Source organism: Necator americanus, chromosome III (genome assembly GCF_031761385.1).
Source record: "Necator americanus strain Aroian chromosome III, whole genome shotgun sequence".
NCBI lineage: Eukaryota > Metazoa > Nematoda > Chromadorea > Rhabditida > Ancylostomatidae > Necator > Necator americanus.
Window position 1 is genome coordinate 31337342 of NC_087373.1, and position 22792 is coordinate 31360133.

Sequence of the window (22792 nt, forward strand, 5' to 3'; positions counted from 1 at the left end):
TTGTCTTCCGTTACATGAGAACTCTTTGCCAAAGCTGTCACTGCTGAAAAATGCATACTGAAATTGAAAATCGTATTTGCATAACAAGGACAGGTTAGCGGCTATGGATGACGTCATATGTGGGGAGATCTTTTATTCGTCTGGAAGCTTTTTCGTTCGCAGCTATTAATAAAATACGTCGTATGTCTCGAATGTAACTCAATTATATTGCTACGCAGACATGCTGCAGCACGTAGGAGGAACCCCATTTTTTTTCTCCTAGTAGGAACTGGAATTGAGCTGGAAAGCGAACAAGAAAAAAAACACTACGATGATTACGGTGATCTCATGATAGGGCCTCGAAATATTTTGTACGAATCTTTAGGTCCCAGTTCGTTTACTACTTATTCAAATACAGCAAACACAAAAATCTCCTACAAGGATCGTTCTCAATCCTACGTTTCTGCGGATAAAGTTTGTGACGCCCAAAAATCCAACATCTACCGGATCGCTGAATTCATCTTGTTCAAATTGTCTGGAATTGAGCGGCTTCCGCACGATGAACTTAGTGATGAATACGACCACTGAGCTTGTGTGAATAATTTTAGTGGGATAGCTCTCAAAAATCTCATATAGGAGTCCGTTGTCGCTTATTCTTCAATGTATAATTTTTTTATTCATTTCAAAATTAATTAAATGACCAAAATTCACCTAGTACCGACCTGACCTATAGTTTGAATCTTTGAATATTTTTCGAACTATGACCTCAAGATATGTTTTCTCGCAATTATTGTCTTTTGGCGAAGAGTCGGCACCGTTTCGCTTCCTTCTCATCGATATACCCAAGTTTTTGGATAGATCTCACAGAGAAGAATCCAATGACATACAAACTGTTCTTTAATCGCCGTTTTGTGACAAGGGCGATAAAAGCGAGCGACAGTAGCCTATCGTGCAGTTTTCAATGTTCATGCATAGTATTAACGTTCTATGACCTACTAATAATCATCACTCATATTGAGGTCCGTGAAAATAAATTCAACGACATCGCAGATGAAGAAGTTGATTTATTCCTAAGCGCTTGAAAAATATCTAAACCTCAAAAATTTTATGCACAATGCATAATACTTATGTTTTTCTACTTAACTGCTAATTTATGTTCTTCTACATACACCTTCGACTACCATTAATCTCTGTAATAATGAATTGTCAGCAGTAAGTGAACGAATCGGACAAAATCTCAAGGTTATTCTTAAAAAAAGACGTGACAATTCGGATCAACTGCTATAAACTACCGAATTAGCTGTTAGATGGGGGGAATGTAGCGCAGTCGGTAAGAGATTCCGCTGTTTGCATGGTCGATCGGAGGTTCGAATCCTCCCCAGTGCTGACCAAGCCTTTCATCCCTCCGGGGTCGACAAGTTCGTACCAGACTCGTCTGGGAGGATAAAAACACTAAGTTAACACATGGGTTAGCCACCGCAAGTACAGGCCAGTTACGTTCGTGAACCTCAAACGATTCTGAATCGAAGTGAACTTGGGGGCGCATCCCAAGTGGACTGATTAATGCGAAAAACTTTATCCTTTATCTTTTATCAGCTGTTGGACAAACTATGAACAGTTTATTAGCACTCCCCATATTTTATTTACTCTTCTCTATTCCTTACGCAAGATATCCGTTTGCTAAGCATAGTAATTGTGAGGTGCTCACAGAATCAAATTTAATTATGCTCCGTAAAGGATAAAAGGATAAAGCGTCTGGCGTTAATCAATCCGCTCGAGATGCGCCCCCACGTTCACTTCAATTCAGAATCGTTTGAAGTTTACGAATGTGTAACTGTCGTCTACATACAATGACTTGCGATCGTTAGCCGATGTGTCAATTCAGTGTTTTTATCCTCCCAGACATGTCTGGTACCAATTTATCGATCCCGAAAGGATAAAGGGCTTGGTTGGCGCTAGGGCGGAATCGAACCTCCGATCGATCACGCTGAAGTCACAGCGGAACCTCTAACCTACTGCGCTACACCTGACCCATTATGCTCCGTAGTTATCCCTACTGTTACATATTATACATACATATATGTCATATTTAACCTGCAGTAACCGCTCACGCCTCGACGCTGGAGCGAGCGGAATCACGTTTGCACACGCCCGATATCGTACGTAGCGCCTAGACATGTGTTTATAGTTGCCGTAAAAGCGCAGGTCTTCAAGAAGAAGACGATCAGAGCATCGATGTCTTTCTTGAGTATGTACCAGCAATATATAGCAATATGTGAATCCCAAAAACCTCCAGCGAAGTGCTTTATTTGCAAATAAACGTCAAGTTAATGTTCTAATAAACAAAAAAGTCATGAAACACGATACGTTTGCGTAAGCGGCTGCACTCTAAGCGGAGCGGTGGTGATTGGCGGTTGGAATCGACGTGGGACTACCACGAAATACAGTGATGGATGATGCTAAGAAGGGCCCCATCACGATCCTAACCGTAACGCCCCGGTTCGAGGGCAGCCGCTTACTCAACCGCACCCTGTTTCATGTCGTTTTGACCTTACGGTATTTCTTGAATCTGCTTGATTTGGCTACAAGTCTCACTGTTTTGCAAAAGACTGGGTAGTTCACAAGATTATTCGTGAGTAAGGCTCCCTTCCATGATACTTTATCGAAAAAGAGTATAAAGAACAAGGTGATAGATAGCTGGTGCATGTTCACTCTATTCGGTTGGTGGTGGGTCCCGTTAAGAAAGGCCACAGAATGAAATTTCTTGATGAAGATAATAGATTCAGGTAAGAGAGATAAGCCAAACAACAGAAAAAAATGAACAACACATCAACAACTGCTACAGAAGTGTGCGAATGGGTGAGGAAGAGCGAAATTTGCAGAAACTAACAAATCCAATCTGAAAAACAGCGGTATCTTAGCGATCTCGAAGGGATTGGAATGGATTACGGTCATCCATTGGCCTCAACATGAACTATAAGCGGAGTTCTGCAGGTGCAACCAAGTTGATGTTAGGTGCTAGTTGATGTTAGATCCCGGCTTTCGTTCACATCGCAAAAAAAAATTTGTTGTCCCCGTTCTTTTTCTCACATGCTCCGCCTATTCACTGCAAAAAAAACTTCGTTACGAACTTTTTTCGAGAAGTGTTCATGGTGGCATTTTCGAGGCTGCATCAGAAAATGTTCTTCAATTCGCACAACTATCCTTGCTTTTGTTTAATTCTTCTCAAGAATGGTACGGTAGTTCTGCTGCAAATGGTCATCACAGAAAAAATCCTCAATAAGAACGCAACAAAAATATCCTTGAAGAGTTTCGGGGATTGTTTTGCAAGAGCCTTCGAATGATTCAGAAGTTTTCTATGTTACAATTTTATGGATGTATGGTAAGGTGCTAATGAGTAGTATTGGTCATGAAACTATGTAGTACCTACTGTAGATTATTTCGAGTTGGATGGTGCAATATACTTAGCCGAAGACAGGCGGTGAAACGATTATCTTATTCCTATTTTCCAAAGAGTTCTCGTTCACAGAAATGGATTTTAGTTTTCGATTCAGGGATCACTTACTAACGAAAAGGTTAGTTTACACGATCAAGAATCAAACTATGGAACTCATTCTCTGGATCGAAGATTATAGAGGCAGGACAGGAGAAGACTTTGAAAAAAAGAAAGGAAAAAAAAGAAGGGAAGAGAAAGAGAAGAATCTAAGAAGTATCCAAAAAAAAACAGTTCATCGAAGGGGGGCACGCTATTAGAGTAGAAGAGCTAGTTTTAGAAATCCACAACAGTCTTTAAAAAAAACTCTCCAATAAGATTTTTAAATTTAAAAAAATAAATTAAATAAACAAATACTTTTCAAGCACTCATTCAAATGTAGATCTTTTTTCTTCAATGAAATGTCTTTGTATAAAATATCTCGCCGAAAAAGATTTTCTTCGCTTGTTTTTGAAATATTCAATGAAATATACTATTTTTGTTCTCTAAGCAGGAAATTTTTCCGGGAAATATAAAAATATCCATCCACGAAATGACTGAAAAACCAAATCAATCTCTTTTATATAAAGAATAGTAGCGATTTGATAGGAACAGCTACCTATGCATCTCATGCATCGTTGTTTACACATAGTGTTGATGCTAAAACACACTACAAATGGTCGAGTAATTTGCACCGTAGTCAACATTATAAACGGTAGATTTAAGATAATTTGGAATTACTCTACTTTTTTAGACGCAAACATTTACATAGAAATAGATCCGGGACCTGTGGAAAAAGTCGGTTCCAAATTGATAGAGGAGAAATCCGGAAACACTAATCAACCCGGACTGATTTAACGTGCACGCGTACGAAATGTGAACTTTGTTCGAATGACCGAAAAAATGCGGCGAGTTTTGCAGAATTCAATCAACGAAAGTGACATTCAAATTAACTCATCGGGTTATGGGTAGTGGGTTGAGCTAATCCACACGGGGGCGGCGCGGAATTATTACTGCGATCCTGCAAATGCCAGCTGAAACCCGTGCTCGGCAAAAAAACACCAGCAACGCCATATGTTTCCCGTTATCTTTCTTTTTTGGAGCTGAACCGCCCATGCATAACCATAACCCGTTATTTAGCAACTCATTCGATACGAAATACCAACAAAATCACATTTTTCAAATACTTACCGTATACGCTGGAGAAGAAGGGTAATTTGACTTGCAAATTTAATGAAATTGGTAGAAAAAACATTGTGAATCCATGACAAATTCTGCAATAACTTAGTTTTTTAACAATAGTAATTCGGATTTTACGGACTTGTCCCCGCTAACGCGCTGGAGTACGTGATTTCGCGTCATGTGTTCAGATGCATTAGGTGTGGCACGTTTGAACTAGACTTTGAGGTCAGACACAAACTACATTTAGCGTGAAAAAATCAAAACCTCAGCAGTTTATTGGAAATGAATAAGATTCTGATCTTTCGTTTTTTTTCCTACGGACTGGCAGTTATGTAGGAGAGACTTTAGTCCATGTGGAATTTTGTTTTATAAGAATCTAGCTATTTCAAAGTGAAGCGCTCTGTATTTCAAACCCATAGTGTATTTTATATTATATTTTGTATTTTATTTTTATATTATACTTGTATTTTTATATTTTTAATTAATTATTTTTGTATTATATTTCATATTTTACTTTATATTATTTTATTTCCGTTTATAAATAAAAATCCTGAAGAATCTGTTGAGTTTAAGTCATCACCCTTCGGATCTGGAGTGGTACAGGCTTCAAGTGGATTATGCCTATACGGGGTCGTAGATTGTGGGGAAGAGCGTGCACAAGGCTGGCGCGCTCCAGTAGAACTCGTTCTAGAAAATAGCGCCCCGGAACGCTCGAAGCCGCATCTTCCGGACCGTTTTTTACGGCATTTAGGAAGAAAAGAGCGAGATCCCACCCGTTTCTGCAACCTACGATCCCTTATAGTCTTTAACCATCGGAAATCCGTACCACCTCAGATTCGTGGGATGATGCATTTAAGCTGGGAAATACACCATACGTAAGCTATAGGCACAGAAGGCGCAACACTTTGAGTATGTTCCGAATTCAAAACTGAACGAAAAGCACTGAGTTCAAAAAATAAGATGATAGTGAAAGAAAAAAGGAATTGAAACAAAGTTAAAGTTTCGCTGAAGGGAAGTCTAAGAAGAAAAACGAAGTTATAAGCCTGAACACGATGCGAACGAGGCAACAGTAATGGTGAGCTTGGAATCAGTCACGAAAAAAATCAATGGTGATCCACCGTAACCTTTTGCGATGTTTCGTACATAGAGCAAAGTGTTTCCTAAATAACTGGTTAAAGTCGCAGATCAAAATCAAAACTATAAAATTATCCAAATAATGCATAAAACTATGCATAATTTAGCATTGCACATCGCTTTCTCGAAAAAAACGAACATGTTCAGATCCCCATTCAACGCCCTAAGATGGGAATTAACTGTGTTCATGGGCGAGACGAGACCAAAATCTTTTATGGAGCTAAAAACTATCGGTGATTTAAGGGTTCTATACATTTGATACCGTTATCTTTAGAAACATTTTAAAAAACACTTCAAATGATAAGTTCCAACCAAGTTTCATTTCAACCGAAATTAGCACCGACATCCAAGGGATTCGAAATTTCCCTTTGTACTGAGCTTAGAAAAGTATATGTGCATCTCTTCAAAAATTTATCTATTTGTTCACTCATGAAAGACGTAAATTCATAAAATATTAAATAATATAGTAATAATGATAATGAAGCAAAATATCAAGCTAAATTACAATTCTATAGCATAAAACACGATGAAAATTTTGAGATTTTCCTTCTTCGAAAGTCTGAGATCGTGCATAGTACCGTATTCAATACAAGTATTTGGCTAAAACACTCCTTAATTAATCTATTATAGCTCTTTGGGTCGATTTCCCCTACCTATATATTCGCATAACTCCCAGAATATTTATGTTTTCTTGTTACGCCAACAAGGTTTAGGTGAAACTTTTTTATTGGCTTGACGTTTCGACAAACTCGTCTTTTTCGAAAGTCCTGAACATGGTTCGAGGTCTTTGATACCATGCATATCCCATCAAACTCCTCCTCCTCTCTCCTCGCCAAGCCTCGATATTGTTCCAAGTACACCACGCAAGATCTTCAAAACGAAAACAACTGACCAGTTTCACCGACTAGCGGGGTTGGTAAACCACCGCGTTTTTAAAGATTGTCACCAAGGCGAATGAGATCTACGCACTGTTCAGTATCCTTAAGTACTGGTGTCTGGATAACGTTAAGGAACTGCATGTGGGGCAATCTTAGCTCAGAGAGTGTTACGAAGAAGTCATTGATAATTGATAAGCACTCATTTTTGTTATTCATGGACTCGTAACGGAGATCCAGAATGCTTCCAATGCCTTCCTAGCAGATATTTCTTTCTCGTGCGCTTATATCGTACATTTTATTTCAAACTCATTTCCATCATGCTTATCATTTTTGTGGAGCCCTAACGGTGTCATAGAATAACTCCCAGAATAGAAACTTGGCTTGGCTAGGAGGTTGGAGGGAGAGAAAGAGAGAGAGAGAGGGTTTGACAAGCGTTCTATAAGCTACAAGTACACAGAAGTAGGACCGAGGAGAAATTTTGTGCATAGAAGAAAAGCACCGTGATTCTAGAGTTGCACTTCCTGCGCTAGATAATGGTTTAGTCCAGATCGTGGATCAATCAAGTCTTCCTCCCGAAAATATTATTATAAAATAAAATAATAATAAACAACAAAATAATAGTATAACATGTAATAATAATGGCAAATAAATAATAATAATAAATAGTAATAATAAATAGAGTGAATCTAAGACTATTCCAATTATTTTTCTCCTTAGTGTTGAAAGGTGCATAAATTTTTACGAACTAGTGGAATTTGAGACACAACACATCGCTACTTCTTTTGGACTGACATACATTTTTACCAACTAATAGGTGAATGTCATTATTATGCAAATTATGGTTCAAATATACATCCAGAGTTCTCTGCTCCAACCATTAACTTGGGCGAAAACTGATCCCCAGCCTTAGATCGACAAAACTACACAAATGGAGCGTAGCATTTGATAATAGTTTTTTCTCTTTGCACTCCGTCCATTTTTTTCTGGAAGTCTTTAAAAGCGCACTTCATTCGCTGACTCTCATTCTCTACGTTTCTTAGAACTAAAAACGCTAAAAAAAATTGGAAAAATTAAAATGCTATTCAAACGTTTACAACATGGGATAATTATGCCAAAAGGAGAGAGGAAACGCGACTGGCACACGAACGAATAAAAAGTTGCATTTATTGTTTGTCAGTCTAAGTTCAAAGATTTGACTGATTGATCCAAGAGGATTTATCAAATAATCGAAAACGAACTTTGCAGAGCTCGTTTCTATCTCGAGATGTTATTTTTGAGATGTTATTCTTCTCTGTTCTTCTTTTCTGTTATTTATTTTTTGTTGTTTTTCTAACAAAACATCTATGGTCTCTGTTACTAGCTGCTTCTTATTTGATTTAAGGCTCTAAAGTTAATTAGTTATTAAACAAGTGAATAAATATAAATAATAAATAATAACAGCTAATCTAAATAAAGCTGGTGAGCGAAACACATAAACCCACAAAGAGAACTGTAGAAGAAGCTTGTCTTCTTGCTAGGACCTTTAGGGCGTTAATGGAAGGTTTCGAAGCTGGGAAAAGGCTGTGTTTTGAGAAGCCATTCATCGTTGGGAGCAATTGAGAGCTAACAGTCTGCGAATCGCCGTGTAATGAGTGCAGTATGGCATGTGACGCAGACTCGATTTCAATTCACTTTTTATCCGACAGCTTTGCTGCCGAAAATAGCAGCGAGCGACGTCATCGCCGCTGCCGTTACGTTACTGGAACGAGATTTGCTGCGTTTGATGCCGCCGAACACGTCGCGGGAAGTGCTGTTGATGGATTCACCGCCGAGCCGCTGCAAAACAATGAGCGAGGAAAACACTGGAGCAGTGAGATACCATTTTAGGAAGGAGAACACATTTTGTGGAAAAAAACACAAGTTTTTAACAATCAGACATTTCTGAGTGTTATCTAGGTGGCCTCTCTTAGGAAGGTTTAGATAGTTGGTTAGTTACATATTTAGTTCTTGCTTTCCAAGCACTCTACGCGCTTTATTCTCTTACTTTCTAGAAGTTACATAATTTGTTCTCGCCAAACACCCTATGCGCTTTTTTCCAAAATTTCCTGGGCGAGTGCTGTTCTCAGAGCCCACCAGGCAGGGATTAAAGATCCCTGCGCACAATTTTTGGTCTTTGTTTGATTAGAAAACTTTGTGTTCGCATTTTCTAATTCCAAAACAAGGTTTAGGTCAAGGCGACATGAAGCACGACGCAATTGCGTAAGCGGCTGCGTTCGCGGAGTGGAGCGTAGCGGTTAGGTTGGGGTGGAACTCTTGCTAGCACTACGCATCACTGCAGTTTGCGAAGCACCTCGATTCGAACCGCTAAGCTCCGCCGTGCCGCTTTGAGCGCAGCCGCTAACGCAACTGCACCGTGCTTCGTATCGTTTTGACGTTACTATACGTTGCATTTTGTTACATTTTTTTGTTTTCACGTGAATTCGCATCTTTATTCATAATGAAATAATTAACTAAGTATAGAAATAGTGCTTGGCACAAAGTATGAACAATATTTTTAATATACTATCATTATTAATATCATTGCTACATTAATCTATTAGTATAGCATTTTTAATAATCCTCTGAACACTCTTCCATAAAATTCAATGTTTAGATCCTTAAGGAGGAACTTTCTAACTCAATTTTTTTTCCAGATTTCACAGTGCGGATTCAGTGATTCCTTATTACAAGGTGCTTTTTTCATCGGATTTTTTTTTCTTGGTACATCTTCTGATTACATTATGTCCCTAGATCGAAGCGTTTCGTGCACTTCTTCCTCGATGGATGTGGCGCTGTCGTTCGAGAAAAACTTCACCGGTGGCGTTTTTACGGAGAAGGGAATTGGTGATGAGCGATGCAGGTACGCGTACTTTTTGTGATTTCGTCTGTAGAAGATCACCTGGCACCATTCAAAAGCCGAATGCCGATGTTCTGTTTTCACCTTCTAATCCAAAATAGTATCCTTAAGGTCTTCCTGATCATCCCTGGTCCATATCTACTGTCATCTAAGCACTATGCTTAAAGGCATCACCCACAAATCTGAGGTGGCGCTGATTTCAGGTGGAGTATTCGTATACGGGATGGGAGACTACGGAGAGGGAGGTGATTCCGTCAATTTCTTTCTAATTACCGTAAAAAACGGCCAGGAAGATACGGTTTCAGGCGTTTTGGCGCACTATTTTCTACAGGGAGTTCGACTAGAGCGCGCCAATCTTGTGCGGCGCCGCATCTTCCGGGCCATTTTTTACGACAATTAGGAAGAAATGGAAGGAATCACCCCCCTCTGCGTGGTCTCCCATCCCGTATATGAATACTCCACTTGAAATCTGCACCACCTCAGATTCGTGGGGTGATGCCTTCAAACAGCAAGGAAACCACTGGTATCGCTTACGGTACCAGTGGTTTCCTTGCTGTTTGAAGGCTTACGGTAGAGCGTTTTTTTCTTGAGTTAGTAGCATAATAATGCATTCACAATAGGTGGATACCTGAATGAAACAATGAACGGTAGTAGAATTCCCGATGCCCGAGAACGTAAAATCAACCTGCTTAGTTTTGATCTCACCCCCATAATGAACAGAATGAACTTCCACTGTGCTAATTGATTATCCTCTCTTTTTCATCGATGTGTCGCAAAGTTGCTCCATATTACAGCTTAAGGCGTTCATACCTCGCTGCTAAGAGGTTCTCACGCACAAACGAACTATCACAACTGTTTTTTGTATAGTATTAAAGGCATCACCCCACGAATTTGGGGTGGTTCGGGTTTCATTTGGGTTATGCCTATACGGAGTTGTAGAATATGGAGAGAAGGGTGATTCCATCCATTTCTTCCTAATTGCCGTCAAAAACGACCCGGAAGATACGGCTTCAGGCATTCCGGGGCGCTATTTTCTACAACGAGTTCGATTGAAGCGCGGCAGCCTTGTGCATGCGCCGCATCTTCCGGGCCATTTTTTTACGGTATTTGGGAGGAAATTGGCAGAATCACCCTCCTCTCCATAATCTGCGACCATCCGTACCACTCCAGATTCGTGGGATGATGTCCTTAACGGAGGCGTATCATAAATCCGAAGATGTTGGGGTATTTGTGAGCGAATATAGAGTTCGGAGAATAGATTACGAATATGAACATGGAACAGGTCAATTCCCCCTAGTCGTTCTGGAAACGGGGTGGGAAACACCGTTTGTTCTTACAAGGTACGTGAGAGCGTACCGCACTTGTGCACGTATCGCATCAAAGAACGAGCTGTTGGAAATCACTGAAGTTTCTTCAGCAACCTATTCGAGTAATGAAACCAATGAATGAGCTACTGAGGGGACCGAAGCGCAAGAGTGGCGCGTTTTCATGCACTTCGTATGAACAAACGGCGTTTCCCACGCCATTTTTCAGGATCATTAGGAGTTCTGTGATGTGCTGCTTTTAAAGAAGGTGCGGTGAGCTGTGTTTTGATGGTTCAGCCACGGCGAAATTTGTTTTAATAACAACCGTGACGTTAATAGAAGCTAGTACAGTCTTTTGACAGTGCAAAGTGGCGAGTTGCTACAGTTCCGAAATACATTGCGATACTTTTGCGACAAAGTATGAGCATATAGTAATGACAAAAATACTTATTGTTTTTTTTTCTTAACACAAATCATCTATAGAAATGTAAAGATTTCTTGTTTGCTCAATCTAAGGATGCATATTCTCTTAATTTCTGTCCTTCGTTGTTCATTTCTATATTACATGCCAGTAGAAATATACCACTAGAAACATGGCAGTGCATTCAGTACATTTTCGTGGTCCCTGAAGTGACGGTTTAGACGATGTTCCTTATATGCTGTTAATTTTACTAACTTGGAATGATTTAAGTATAAGTATAAAATATGTAAGTATTAAATATTAGTATTTATTAGTATCTAAGTGTTATTGGTCAGATCAAAACGACATGAAGCACAGTGCTGTTGCTTGAGCGGCTACGGTCAAAGCCAAGGGTTGGAGCGTAGCCATCAAGATCAGGGGGTCCCAGCACTATTCATGCTGGCAGTTCGCGATGGTCCCACCTCGATTCCAACAACTTTCTTCACTGCGACGGATCGAACGCAGCCGTTTACTTTGCAACTGCACTGAGCTTCATTTCGATCCGACTATAAATCTGCAGTTTTTATTTCCCTAACACATATTATGGCAGAAAAAATTCTTATTACAGATGGCGTGGTCGAGGAGAACGCAGTATGGTAGTGCACATACCGTTGTCTAATGGTAGTGAGTGCGGGCTTAAAGCAAATGAGGTTGGGATTTGCAGGATTAGTTTTCCATTTTATTCCCTACCTCTGAAAAACAGACAACAGTCGCGCCGGACACGTTCGCGGCGCTTCGTTCTTCGACAAGCATGTCAGCGTGGCAGAACTGCGCCATACGCGAGCGCATTAAGAACGTAGCGCCCGCTTTTCCGGCGCACGCGTCGCGTCGGGGTAGTAGAACGCGTTCGGCGTCGACCATACATAATGAACTAATTGGAGGATGTCTTTCAACAAGCCGTTCTTGGCATTATGATGGGTTTTTCTGGATAAATGTTCTTTTTTTTGAGATTCTTGAATTATGCGCTTACAAGGAGTGCTTTTGAACTATCCCTTTTCATACATCACGTCGTTTAAGCTCACAAGTAAACATGTTGTGTATATTTATTCTTTCCAGAGCACTGGTGAATACAATTTGAAGTTGATTATCAGTCCTGTCGATGGGATTCTCGTTGACGGCTTTACTGCAATGAGTGTTCGCTGTATATATAGCACTCAGGACATCACATTAACATTACCACCGGGACCAGATGGAAGTCGAGCACTGCAGATCAAGTATGGCTCCTTTAACGTGATTATAAAAATCAAAACAAATTTTAAATGCTTGTGTGATGAGTGGAGGGAGTGATGATAGATAAAAACTGCCGAGGATTGTTTATAGGTTTTGAAGTTAACCATTTTTCATTGACAGTTATGTATCTGCTGCAAGAATAGCTTGACATAAGCTCCACAACAACTAAAAGAAACCTTCTACGAAGTAACGACGTTTTTTCTCCTTCTAGGGATCATTTAAGTTAAAGGCATCACATCTGGGTGGCGCAGTTTCGGTGGGTTTCGTAAGGGGGTGATTCCGTTTTTTCTATTGCCGTAAAAACGGTCCGAAGATACGGCTATTTTTTGGCTTTTGTAGGGTTCTATTGGGCGCGTGTCTTGTGGGCGCTTTCCGGGCCGTTTTTTTACGGCAATTAGAAAAAAAAGGACGGAATCCCCCCCCCCCTCTAGGAGATCCTTCTCCTTTGGGCTTTAAGGAAACTTTTGATTAGAATCACTTCGCTCTGATCTTATTTCTTCTCTTATAACTGCTGTGAGGATCAATTTCGTAATTCAAGTAGAAAAATTCTATTTTTACAAGACCTAGACAATTCGTTTTCGTAGGTCAGAAACACGTATCACTGAAAATAAGGTCCACGGACCTAATGGGGGAATATCAAGTAATATCGGTCTTTTCTGTTCAATAAGCAACATCCAAACTTTTTTATGGTGGTAAATAGGGGCTAAGAGAAGAATTTTTATGAAACTCATTGAGAGGTAAGGTTTATTGAGTAAAGATAAGAACGACTCATGATGAACTGTAAAAATTCCAAATTCTAGGTTTTTTCAATAGGAAAATATGAGGATTGTCAAACTTAAAAACTTTCCAGTCAGAGCCATATATTATTCAAGCAATTTCACAAACCTGCTTACTTATTGAGTTAGGAAAAGTTCTATACTGCGTAAGAGACAGAAATATCCCTTTCTTATGAGCAGAAGATGATTCTATACACATATCTATTTTATGCGTAAACTTTGGAAGTTTGATGAATTACTGATTATTTTGATTTCACTGGTCGATCGACAGTTTGACTTTTATACTTTGAAATTTCTCTCCAGCAGCCTTCAACGTGACGAGGGGGTTGTTACCGGAAACGGAGCAGCTCCGTTGCTTTCAATGCAAATCCTGGATGGACACGGTATCAACGGCCCGCCATTAGCAAGAGCGAGCGTAGGTCAAAGGATCACTTTGGATCTGTCACTAAAGAACACTGGTGAGAGAATTTCTTCTAAGCGATTGTCCGTTGCGTTTCTTACCACCAAGCTTCTTCCAATAAACACGTTTTTTTTTTCTCCGCAGCTGTCTCTAATTGCATGTTTCCATATTAACTTGGTTTATGTAACAAAGAGAAAAGAGATATAGATAGAATTACTCCAACTGATGGTGGTGACGCGTGTGGTGTTCTGAAAAAAAGCTGCAGGATTTCTAATTACATAATTGTAGTCAGCAGTCATATGCAGCAATTTCCAATCTCGACGCAGATTTGCAATTGCGTCAGCATCCACCCACACAGGAATATCCTAACTACCTTTTAAGAGCCGCATGACTACGGGCAGCATATAAAATATCCTGCTCATTTGTATTTTGTCGCTTTAGGGCGAACTAACCATCAGTCTTTTAGGTCTTTCAGTCCAATGATAGGGCACTACCTTCGAAATCACGTTGAAGTGTAGAGTTCACTTTTCTTATCAATTTCTCACATTTGTTTCGAATAATCTGCCGTCACTGTCGTACAACCAGTGGGACGCGTCTCACCTGCTGCAACGCACGTTCTTTCATCGTTTGACACGCACTTCCTCTTCCCTCCATCTCGCGTTCACCCGCTCCCAACATATTCCGCAATGACTACCTATATTTTTTCCAACGTAGACTGTAAAATCTGGAGAAAATGCAGAAAACTCAGCGTTTCTCATCTGTTTTTCTTTTAAGCGATCTACGATTTCTACGTACATTCATGTTATGCGCATGATGGCTCGAACACACCGGATGCAAGTATCAACATCATCGATAGTAATGGGTCGGTAGCTTTCATAGTGGATAATGGTTCAGATTCTGTTAGAAATGTTATGACATAAAATTTTATTTCAAAATATTTTCTTTTAGCTGTGCTGTTCGATTGAGTCGCGCTATAGATGTGCCTGCATTCTCCACAGAACCGGTTAATCACGGGCCAAAACACATCTACCTCCACATGTAAGCTTTCCGGTTACGCTCTTTTCTTTCGGAAGTGTTTTTCTTCTGTTCCTTCCACACTAGGCAAAACTGCTGTGTTTAGCAATGGGTCAGTAGTGGAAAAACTACGTGTTTTGTTTTCACACCAAAGCCTACTTTGCTGATCTTGATTGATTCGATGGAAACATTCGAAACGATGTAGTCTAAAAGAATTTTAGATGCACCATCTGAATATAACAGCTTCTGTTACATAAAATATGCATTCGGAATTGCTTTATAACAAATTTACCTTTAAAACTACCAAAATTGTTCCGAGCAGTTCCAATTTCTTTCACGCTGCACATGGCTGTCACGTTACATCCTTTCTGTATGGTGTTCGGCATGAAATGTAATCAATCGGTTAACACAAAGAATTTTATCAACTAAGATGCTCAAAATATCCTTTTCGTCTCTATGGATTGAGGAGAAGGGCTTCCTCGAAAATCCGCACGTACCACCAGAAACTGAAAAAAAGATCCTTCAGGTATGGCTTCCAATTCACTTCATCTCAATTTGTCCACTTTGAATGTCAAGTAAAACCATGTGTGCACTCTTGTCGAAGACAGGTAGGTCGAAGAACTTTATATACGTTTGAAATGTATTTGCATTCGTTCATTGTAGCAATGTGAGGCGGATTCTACAAAACTTCCATTGATTCCGGCACTACGACGGAGACGAGAAGAAGCCGAAAGGACTACAAACCTTACAACTCTGAGAATGCAGACGGTACTCCAAATTGAGCCGCAACAAGTACAAAGGGCTGCATTAGGTGAGCATCAGTGCAGTAGTATCGTCGCCGAACTTGTTCTATCGAGCTGACCTGACGTCTCTGCCGCAAAGTGCACTTTTTCTGCTAGACACACACCTCTCTTCTCTCTAACCTGTACCAATCGATGGTACATCACGTTACTTCGGTTGAACATGTTCGGCTCGGAATTTCCTAGATTTTAATTCACTTCAGCGGCACAGAATAACCTACTTCAGTGGCGTCGGAAAGGAAACTCGATCAGTGTCTAAGTCTGAACGAAGTGCTGTTCATCGCCATGTTGTTTCTTGGTGCAATTACTGCAATAGCGATACTACTCTGCTTCGTTTGTTCACCATCAAAACGACAAGCTCGATTGGACGAACCTGCCTATAGTGTTGCACATGTCTTTCAACAATGATCTACAATCAAGGATATCATTTTTTATATAAAAATAACATCAAATCGTGTGTAATAATAACGAACAAAAAAAAGAGAAAGGAGGGAGAAGATATTATAGTTGGGTCAAAACGACATGAAGCACGGACAGTCGCGTAAGCGGCTGCGCTCGAAACGGCGCGGTGGAGCGTAGCGGTTGGGATCGTGTAAGGATCCTTGCTACCGCCACCCATCTCTGCAGTTCGTCATGGTCCCACCTCGGTTCCAACCATTGTCTCCAGCGCACCCGCTTACGCAACTACGCAACAACAACTAGAATGTACGGAAAGTTCGACCGGCTCTGTATGGATCGTATCGGCGCAAACTAAGAGGACGTATGCACATATTAAATCAGCAACTGAAAGCAGAAATATGTATAATATATATGTAGTATGAAAGCAGAAATCCTAAACGTAAACAACAACTTGTTCCATATGGGATCTCAGGACCCAGCGCAAAATCAAATGATTGACTGAACTCTGTATGAAAATATGGTTGAACTATGGCAATAAGTGATGCGAGTGCGAGTTGAAGTTAATCGATATGCACAAAACACCCACAGTACCACGTTGAGCAATATCGCTACTATACAGGTCTCCGATAGAGTATGGGATGTATACGTTGAGTATGAGAGGACCACCTTGTTCCTGTCTCTTCCGTCTCAGTGGAGAAGCAGCTACTTCACATTCCGAAATACTGCGTTTCAGTTTGGCGGATCGTTTAAACTATTATTCCAGCTGATATAGTAGAGTCAAAACAACGTGACGCTATGTGCAGTTGCCGAAACGGCGGACAGCGAGGTGGGACCTTGCACGTTTCGGCACGCCTATTGCAATAAGGAAGGGTCTTACTTAACATAACCTCCTGAATAAAGCCTTCTACAATTCAAACTAATTACGAAAAACAGTACCAGAAACAAATAAACAGTGAGTTTTAGCTTCACTTCTTCATCTGTACACGAACTCCACAAAAATGAATAAACAGCAATTGGAGACAGTAGTTAATACATACACTGAGAGATCACGTTAAGATGAATGAAAAAATGAAATGGATCATCGAAAAGATCTCACAAAATATGAAAAATGTACAACGGAAATTCTGATATGAAGAAAATAATGTACACCCGAAAAAAAGAATGAAGGAAGTGGAACAGATTTCCAACGGCACTTACTACTTTTATAACGAAACGTATGTCGTTCAAATTAAAAGAGGAATACAATCTTTTCCATCTAAGAACTTTGAGTCTTCTTCATCTACTCGTATTCTGAAAGAAAGGACAAACCAATAAAGGTGAAACATGATAGAACTCCAAACAAAAAAAAAATCACGTAAAAGAAACACCTAATAGGCTTGCGACTCCTCCCTGCAGAATGATCTCTGGAACCTTCGAATGCATTCATGAAGAGGATAGACACCTCTTGAACCCCCGCCTCCGTAGGTAGATCCAGGGTCATCTCTATCTGACTTAGCTGCTCTTTTCCGAGGGCATCGACGGATTTCTTTTCTGAATTTTTTGATAAAGACTTTACTAGTAGGTATGGAGGAAAAAATAAGTCAAAACGTACACAACAGACCTGAAGATACGTCATTCAGTCTCAACGAGTTAGCTAAGAAGGTAATGTGCAAGCAAGTATGAAAAGGCCAATTATAGATGTACCTTTAAGAGTTGCACGAAATTCTTGGAGCAACATCAAAAGATTGTTATTCCTGGTTCTAGTTGTGACTCAAAACACGTCCAATGGATTGGTGGCAACCTACAGAAGAGAGAAGATTCACAAGATAAATAAGAACAAAAACGACCAGTTATCCCATGAGAAATTTCACAGTTGACTTCAGACATCATGTGACGTATGAAACGACGTAGTTTGTTATCCTCAGAATCAGTCACATTCATACTCATTCTCCATTTTTCGTATATTTCGTTTATGTCGACAGTTTCTGGAATACCGAAATTGTATAGAAAGAACAAATTCTATAGAAAGTTTCAACGAAAAGCGATAGAATGTGTATGAAACGAAGTAAAACCTGGCACAGTTGTGAAAGAGTTTGCATTAGAATTAGTGCGGCAGAATCTGCGGTTGCAATCGACGTGGGACCCTCGCTTGCTGCAACAAGACTGCAGAGATGAGTCCCACCTCGGCCATAACCCTTAAGGGCAGTATACCACGAATCTGAGGTAGTGCGGATTTCAGGTGGAGTATCCGGTGGAGTATACGGGGTCGTAGATTATGGAGACGGGGTAGTTCCGCTCATCTCTCCTTGCATCACTGCAAACAGTCGCCTCCAGAATGCTGTTTTGTACGACGCCATCCATTGCAACGCTCCACCCCTTGCGCCGCTTCCGCACTGCGATTCGTCTAAAATCAATTCGAACTGCTGCGATATTCAGGGGCCGGCTGCTTGCTCAGATTCAGGGAGAGATGAGCGGAACCACAAAATCACAAAGGTCTCCATAATCTACGACTCTGTACACGGATACTCCACCTAAAATCCGTACCACCCCAGATTCGTGGTGTGCTTTAAGCCTTTAAGTCAACCGTACTACTCCGAGCGCACTGCTTCCGCAACTGCACCAGGCTCCAAGTCGTATTGACCGGACTATAGGAAAGTGCCAAGAGTTTCAATCGTCACCATGTGTATTAAATTACTAATAGAATATATGCGTTAGTATCATATGTCTATATTATCCAAGTACATTATTTTGCGGAAATATCTGCCTCCGCTCTGCTGAGGATCACACACAAAAAGAGCTACCTGTGGTTGGGTCAAAACGACATGAAGCAAGGTGCAGCTGCGTCAGTGGCTGCGCTCGAAGCGGCGGGGTGCAGACGGCGGCTGAACTCGAAGTGGGACCACCGCGAAATGTAGCGATGGACGGTGATAGTAGTAGTCCTAATGAATGCTAACCACTACGCTTCGAACGCAGCCGCTTATGCAACTGTATGGTGCTTCACGCCTTTTGCATACTATACTATCGTGTCAAGCAGGTACTCGTCGACAATTTCTTAGTACGTCAGTAAGCCACCGTGACTTTGCCTACTCGTTTTCAAAGTGCAAGAATCTTTGAATTTACAATACTAAGCTATATTTGACTACACTTACTGAAGTGTTTTCGGGCGTTATACGTGAACTGCTTTTTAGGAGTTCCCATGCCGAAGAAAGATTTCCGCAATGTACCACGCTTTATTTTGCCCATCAAGTCGTTGACATCCTTGTTAATCGTTATGAAATCCTGGTAGCGCTGAGCAGCCTAAAAGATTTTATTCAACTTGTTTTACATCGTGTAAGTATCTCATTCATAGATTAATAAATTTTACTTATAATTACTATAACTTACTAATATAATTTATTTATGCAATCAATATTTCATCCACTTTATCAAAATAAAAAAATATCAAATAAAAAAAAGTACCGTTGCATGTTGTGTTCTAAGAATTGGCGTGGGAGAGAGGGAGGATGGGGGGAGGGAAATGGCGCCCTGATTTCTAGAAGTAAATAATCAAATCAATCTGGAACCTAGGGTCTAAGGATTAGTCTTAGAGGATCTATTACATGTAAAATAACGTTATAGTAGATGAAGAAGTAAGGTAGAGTGACGAAAATAAGGGTTCAACTGAGTACCCCCCATCCCAACTACATTTCTCCCTACGTATTTACATTCGTCATGCATGATAGGATCTGAGGGAGTTTGGGGCCAGATTTGCAGAAAATATTAGTCAGTAGATATGAAACTATTTGAGATACGTGATAAAACACTTGCTATTTATAGTCGGGTCAAAACGGCATGAAGCAGTTGGGTAAACGGCCGCACTCGAAGCGGCGAGGTGGACACAGCGGTTGGAATCTTGCTGGGAGAATCGCGAACTGCAGCAATGAACGGTGATAGCTGGGGTCCCCACTTAATCCCAACCCCTACGCTCCACCGCTTACGCAACTGCGCCGTGCTTTATGTCGTTTTTACTCTACTACACAAATGTGTAGTCGGGTCAAAGCGACATGAATCACGAGTATAATTGCGGTGCACTTGCATACTCGCTAGAAACGGCGCGGTGGAGCCAGCAGTTAGATCCGAGATGCTACGCACCATCGAGGCGCCTCGAGAGAAGCCGCGTACGCACTTCCGTACGTGCTTCATGTCGTTTTGACCCTACTATAAATTCCTTTGGAATAGTATTTTCTTTTCCCGTTTTTTTGTCTAGCGGAATATAAAGGGACTTCTGTTACATGAAATAAGTTCGTATATATTGTCGAGCATGACACGTCCCATTCAACAGAATGAGGGGAATTTTTAAAAATCTTTTTCGATTAGAAGAAAATATGCTCCACTTCTGATAAAAGAGCATTGCATATTCAAAAAATTACCATGGCTTGCTTTGTTGGGAAATTTTCAACTTTTCAAACGATTTAATTCCACTAACTAGTGCTTCGGATTCTACGATTAGCTCAATCATGTACTTCAGGTCCTCCGAGCTGCACTCCATATCGTAGCTTTCGTAGTTCATCAAGATTTGGATGGCCAAGTTTTTACTCTTCTGCTTTCAAGAATTCCCGGAATTCCTTAGAGATTGCTGCGGAACGTATTTCTCATTCGAAAATTAATCTAAGAACGTACAAGAGCATCATCGATGGATTTTAAACTTCGATCATATAGAACCTGACGACTTAGACTCCCTAGTGAGACGTCCTCCATTTTCGCGAGGGACGCCTAAATAAACGTGGGGCGAATTACCAGAACGAAAAAAGGCGAGCTGCCATAGAAGGTGGAGTTGTACCGGGGCCGAATCGATTGTGCACCTGGAACGGGATTGAGCGAAAACACTGGACCGTTGAGGACCTAAGGGAGCTACATATACATATGGACCCTTTTGTGCCATACAAGCGACCACTGACTGCACAGTGAAGGTGATCTGTAATACATAAACATTTTAGAGTGAGAAACATTTTAGACATAACACACTTATGGCATCGTAGATCACAGAAAGAAGGAAGTGCAGGTAATCCTCGATCGATACCTATCAACACATAGAGTTAAAAACAGCGCACGTAAGCGTAGCCCACTCAACTTCCCCTAATCGTCCCAAAAAAATAGCGGTGTAAGGACGGTGTTTTTTCCTACGAGGCAGCTTAGAACGCGCCCCCTTGTACACGCTCCGGTCCCTTCAGCAGCCTGTTAATTGGTTTCATTTGAACAGGCTGGTGAGAATACTTTATCGATCTTTGACCGCTCGCTCTTGGATGCGTCGCGTACGCAAAGGTGGAGCGTTTCAACTTACCTTTCGACTAGGAATGAACGCAGTTACCCACGCCCTTTTTTTAAAGATAGTTAGGGTTCATTGAATGGGACCACACTCATATTTCTAATCTACACTCCAAACTCTATGTTTTCCAACAGGTTTCCACAATTCGTTAACTTCGTCACCGATCAGCCAGTCAGCGGTTTGTTGCCTGTGAAAACAATCGATCGGGATCGATCGTAAAGTTCCCAATATGTGTTCTTACCCCAACTGCTCAACTGTTCAGAGTGATGGAAACCATGAAGCTTCCTGGATAACATGCACGATGCTTTAAATTAGGGTCTTTGCATGATGTGAAAGGCCATGCCATGTAAGGGATTTCCATTCAGGACTCATGTATGTTCTACCATCTACTTATACTCTAGTCAAGATGAAGCGGTGAGGAGAACAGATGGGGGACCTTTGCTAGCACCACTCATCGCTGCAATCCGCGGTGGTCCCACCTCGATCCCAACCGTCCCGCATCGAGTGCAGCCGCTTACACAACTGCAACGAGCTTCATATCGTTTTGACTTGACCACACTTCTTTTCATCCTAGAATTCATCCTATATTCCTAAAATCTTTGGAGGAATATGGCGAACAGAATTATGCGGGACAGCCCAAGTGCTTCATTTGAAATCCTAACAAGTCAAGAATCCGTGAATTTCTTGCTACCATTCAAGGATTAAGAAATAAGAGGTGGATGAGGTTTGACATCACCTTTTTTGTCAATTCTTTCCCAGTATATGATTTGCAGTGAGCACTTCTATGCGGAAGAACCGCAGTTGTCGTTTCCAGTCACATTGAACTGGTTTCGTTACGAACCATTATTCCTCTTAAGTTGAGGAGGCAGAACAATTCGAAACGCTTCCGTCCCATCCGGAAGAAGATGTCGTAGCTTCTGTTTCTGACTTCGAGACTTCGTCGTTGCCAATTCTCCCAGTTGTGAATTCCAAGGTCTGGAAAAATTCCTATAGTTTATTTTCAGGAGAATTGAAATATGTTTATTTTATTCACCTACCAATTCAGCGTACTCTATATCTGTCGTGTTTGTCTGGAAGCTGTTTCGATCGGGCACCTTTCCTTTCATTTCCAGTACAGATAGATTTCTTTGTAATTTCTTCCTTTTCCAAACGATTTCGTCGCTGAGCCTCGCTTTCTGTCATTCTCCTCGCCCTTTGTCGCTCAGTCTCGCTATGCAAACGTTCCAATCGTTCTATGATCGTTTCCTGTGCTCTTTTGATTCGTTGTCGCTTGATGATCTTTTGTAATCGCAACGATTTCTCTTCGCTCTTTTCAAGTAGGCGAGTTCGTCTTTGTTGATCTCGATCTGCTTGTAGTCGTCGCAATCGTTGTTCGAGAGTATCGTTAGCACGTTTCAGTCGTACTCGTTCTCGTACAGTTCGCAGACGTCGATTCTTCGCCTCTTCGGTCTCATTGGCACGTTGTCGCCTCATTCGTTGTGCTGCCGTAGAGGAATTCTGCTCTGTAGCGCCTCGACGACTTGAACAAGGTGCAATTTCTTCGGATCTGTTTCCATAATCAAGAGATGGAGCGGTTGCATTGAGACCGCCTAAGGAGTCGTCCAT

At 40.9% G+C, this 22792-nt stretch overlaps 3 protein-coding genes across 7 annotated transcripts; 1 reads left to right on the top strand and 2 right to left on the bottom strand.

Annotated features, from left to right (window-relative positions):
- Nucleotides 1–8272: 8272 nt before the first annotated feature.
- Nucleotides 8273–15912, top strand: RB195_011561 (uncharacterized protein; the record flags this gene model as incomplete). Of its 2 annotated transcripts, XM_064193025.1 has the most annotated exons (11): nt 8273–8494; nt 9318–9354; nt 9415–9523; nt 11853–11934; nt 12341–12498; nt 13594–13748; nt 14465–14552; nt 14639–14728; nt 15231–15312; nt 15368–15515; nt 15731–15912. In XM_064193025.1, 11 exons carry the CDS (start codon nt 8273–8275, stop codon nt 15910–15912), a joined length of 1353 nt encoding a protein of 450 aa, XP_064050607.1. The 2 variants fall into 2 exon arrangements, with proteins under 2 accessions (XP_064050607.1, XP_064050608.1); XM_064193024.1 differs by lacking the exons at nt 8273–8494; nt 9318–9354 and having other exon boundaries at nt 9444–9523.
- Nucleotides 15913–17126: 1214 nt separating this feature from the next.
- RB195_011562 (uncharacterized protein) lies at nt 17127–17620 on the bottom strand (the record flags this gene model as incomplete). Its single annotated transcript, XM_064193026.1, has 3 exons — nt 17127–17193; nt 17271–17433; nt 17587–17620. The coding sequence occupies 3 exons, from the start codon at nt 17618–17620 to the stop codon at nt 17127–17129; spliced, it is 264 nt and encodes an 87-aa protein (XP_064050609.1).
- Nucleotides 17621–17653: 33 nt separating this feature from the next.
- Nucleotides 17654–22792, bottom strand: RB195_011563 (uncharacterized protein; the record flags this gene model as incomplete). Of its 4 annotated transcripts, none has more annotated exons than XM_064193027.1 (5): nt 17654–17683; nt 17761–17867; nt 19032–19179; nt 22029–22162; nt 22282–22792. In XM_064193027.1, 5 exons carry the CDS (start codon nt 22790–22792, stop codon nt 17654–17656), a joined length of 930 nt encoding a protein of 309 aa, XP_064050610.1. The 4 variants fall into 4 exon arrangements, with proteins under 4 accessions (XP_064050610.1, XP_064050612.1, XP_064050611.1 ...); XM_064193028.1 differs by lacking the exons at nt 22029–22162; nt 22282–22792 and adding exons at nt 19342–19407; nt 20348–20431; XM_064193029.1 differs by lacking the exon at nt 22282–22792 and having other exon boundaries at nt 22029–22031.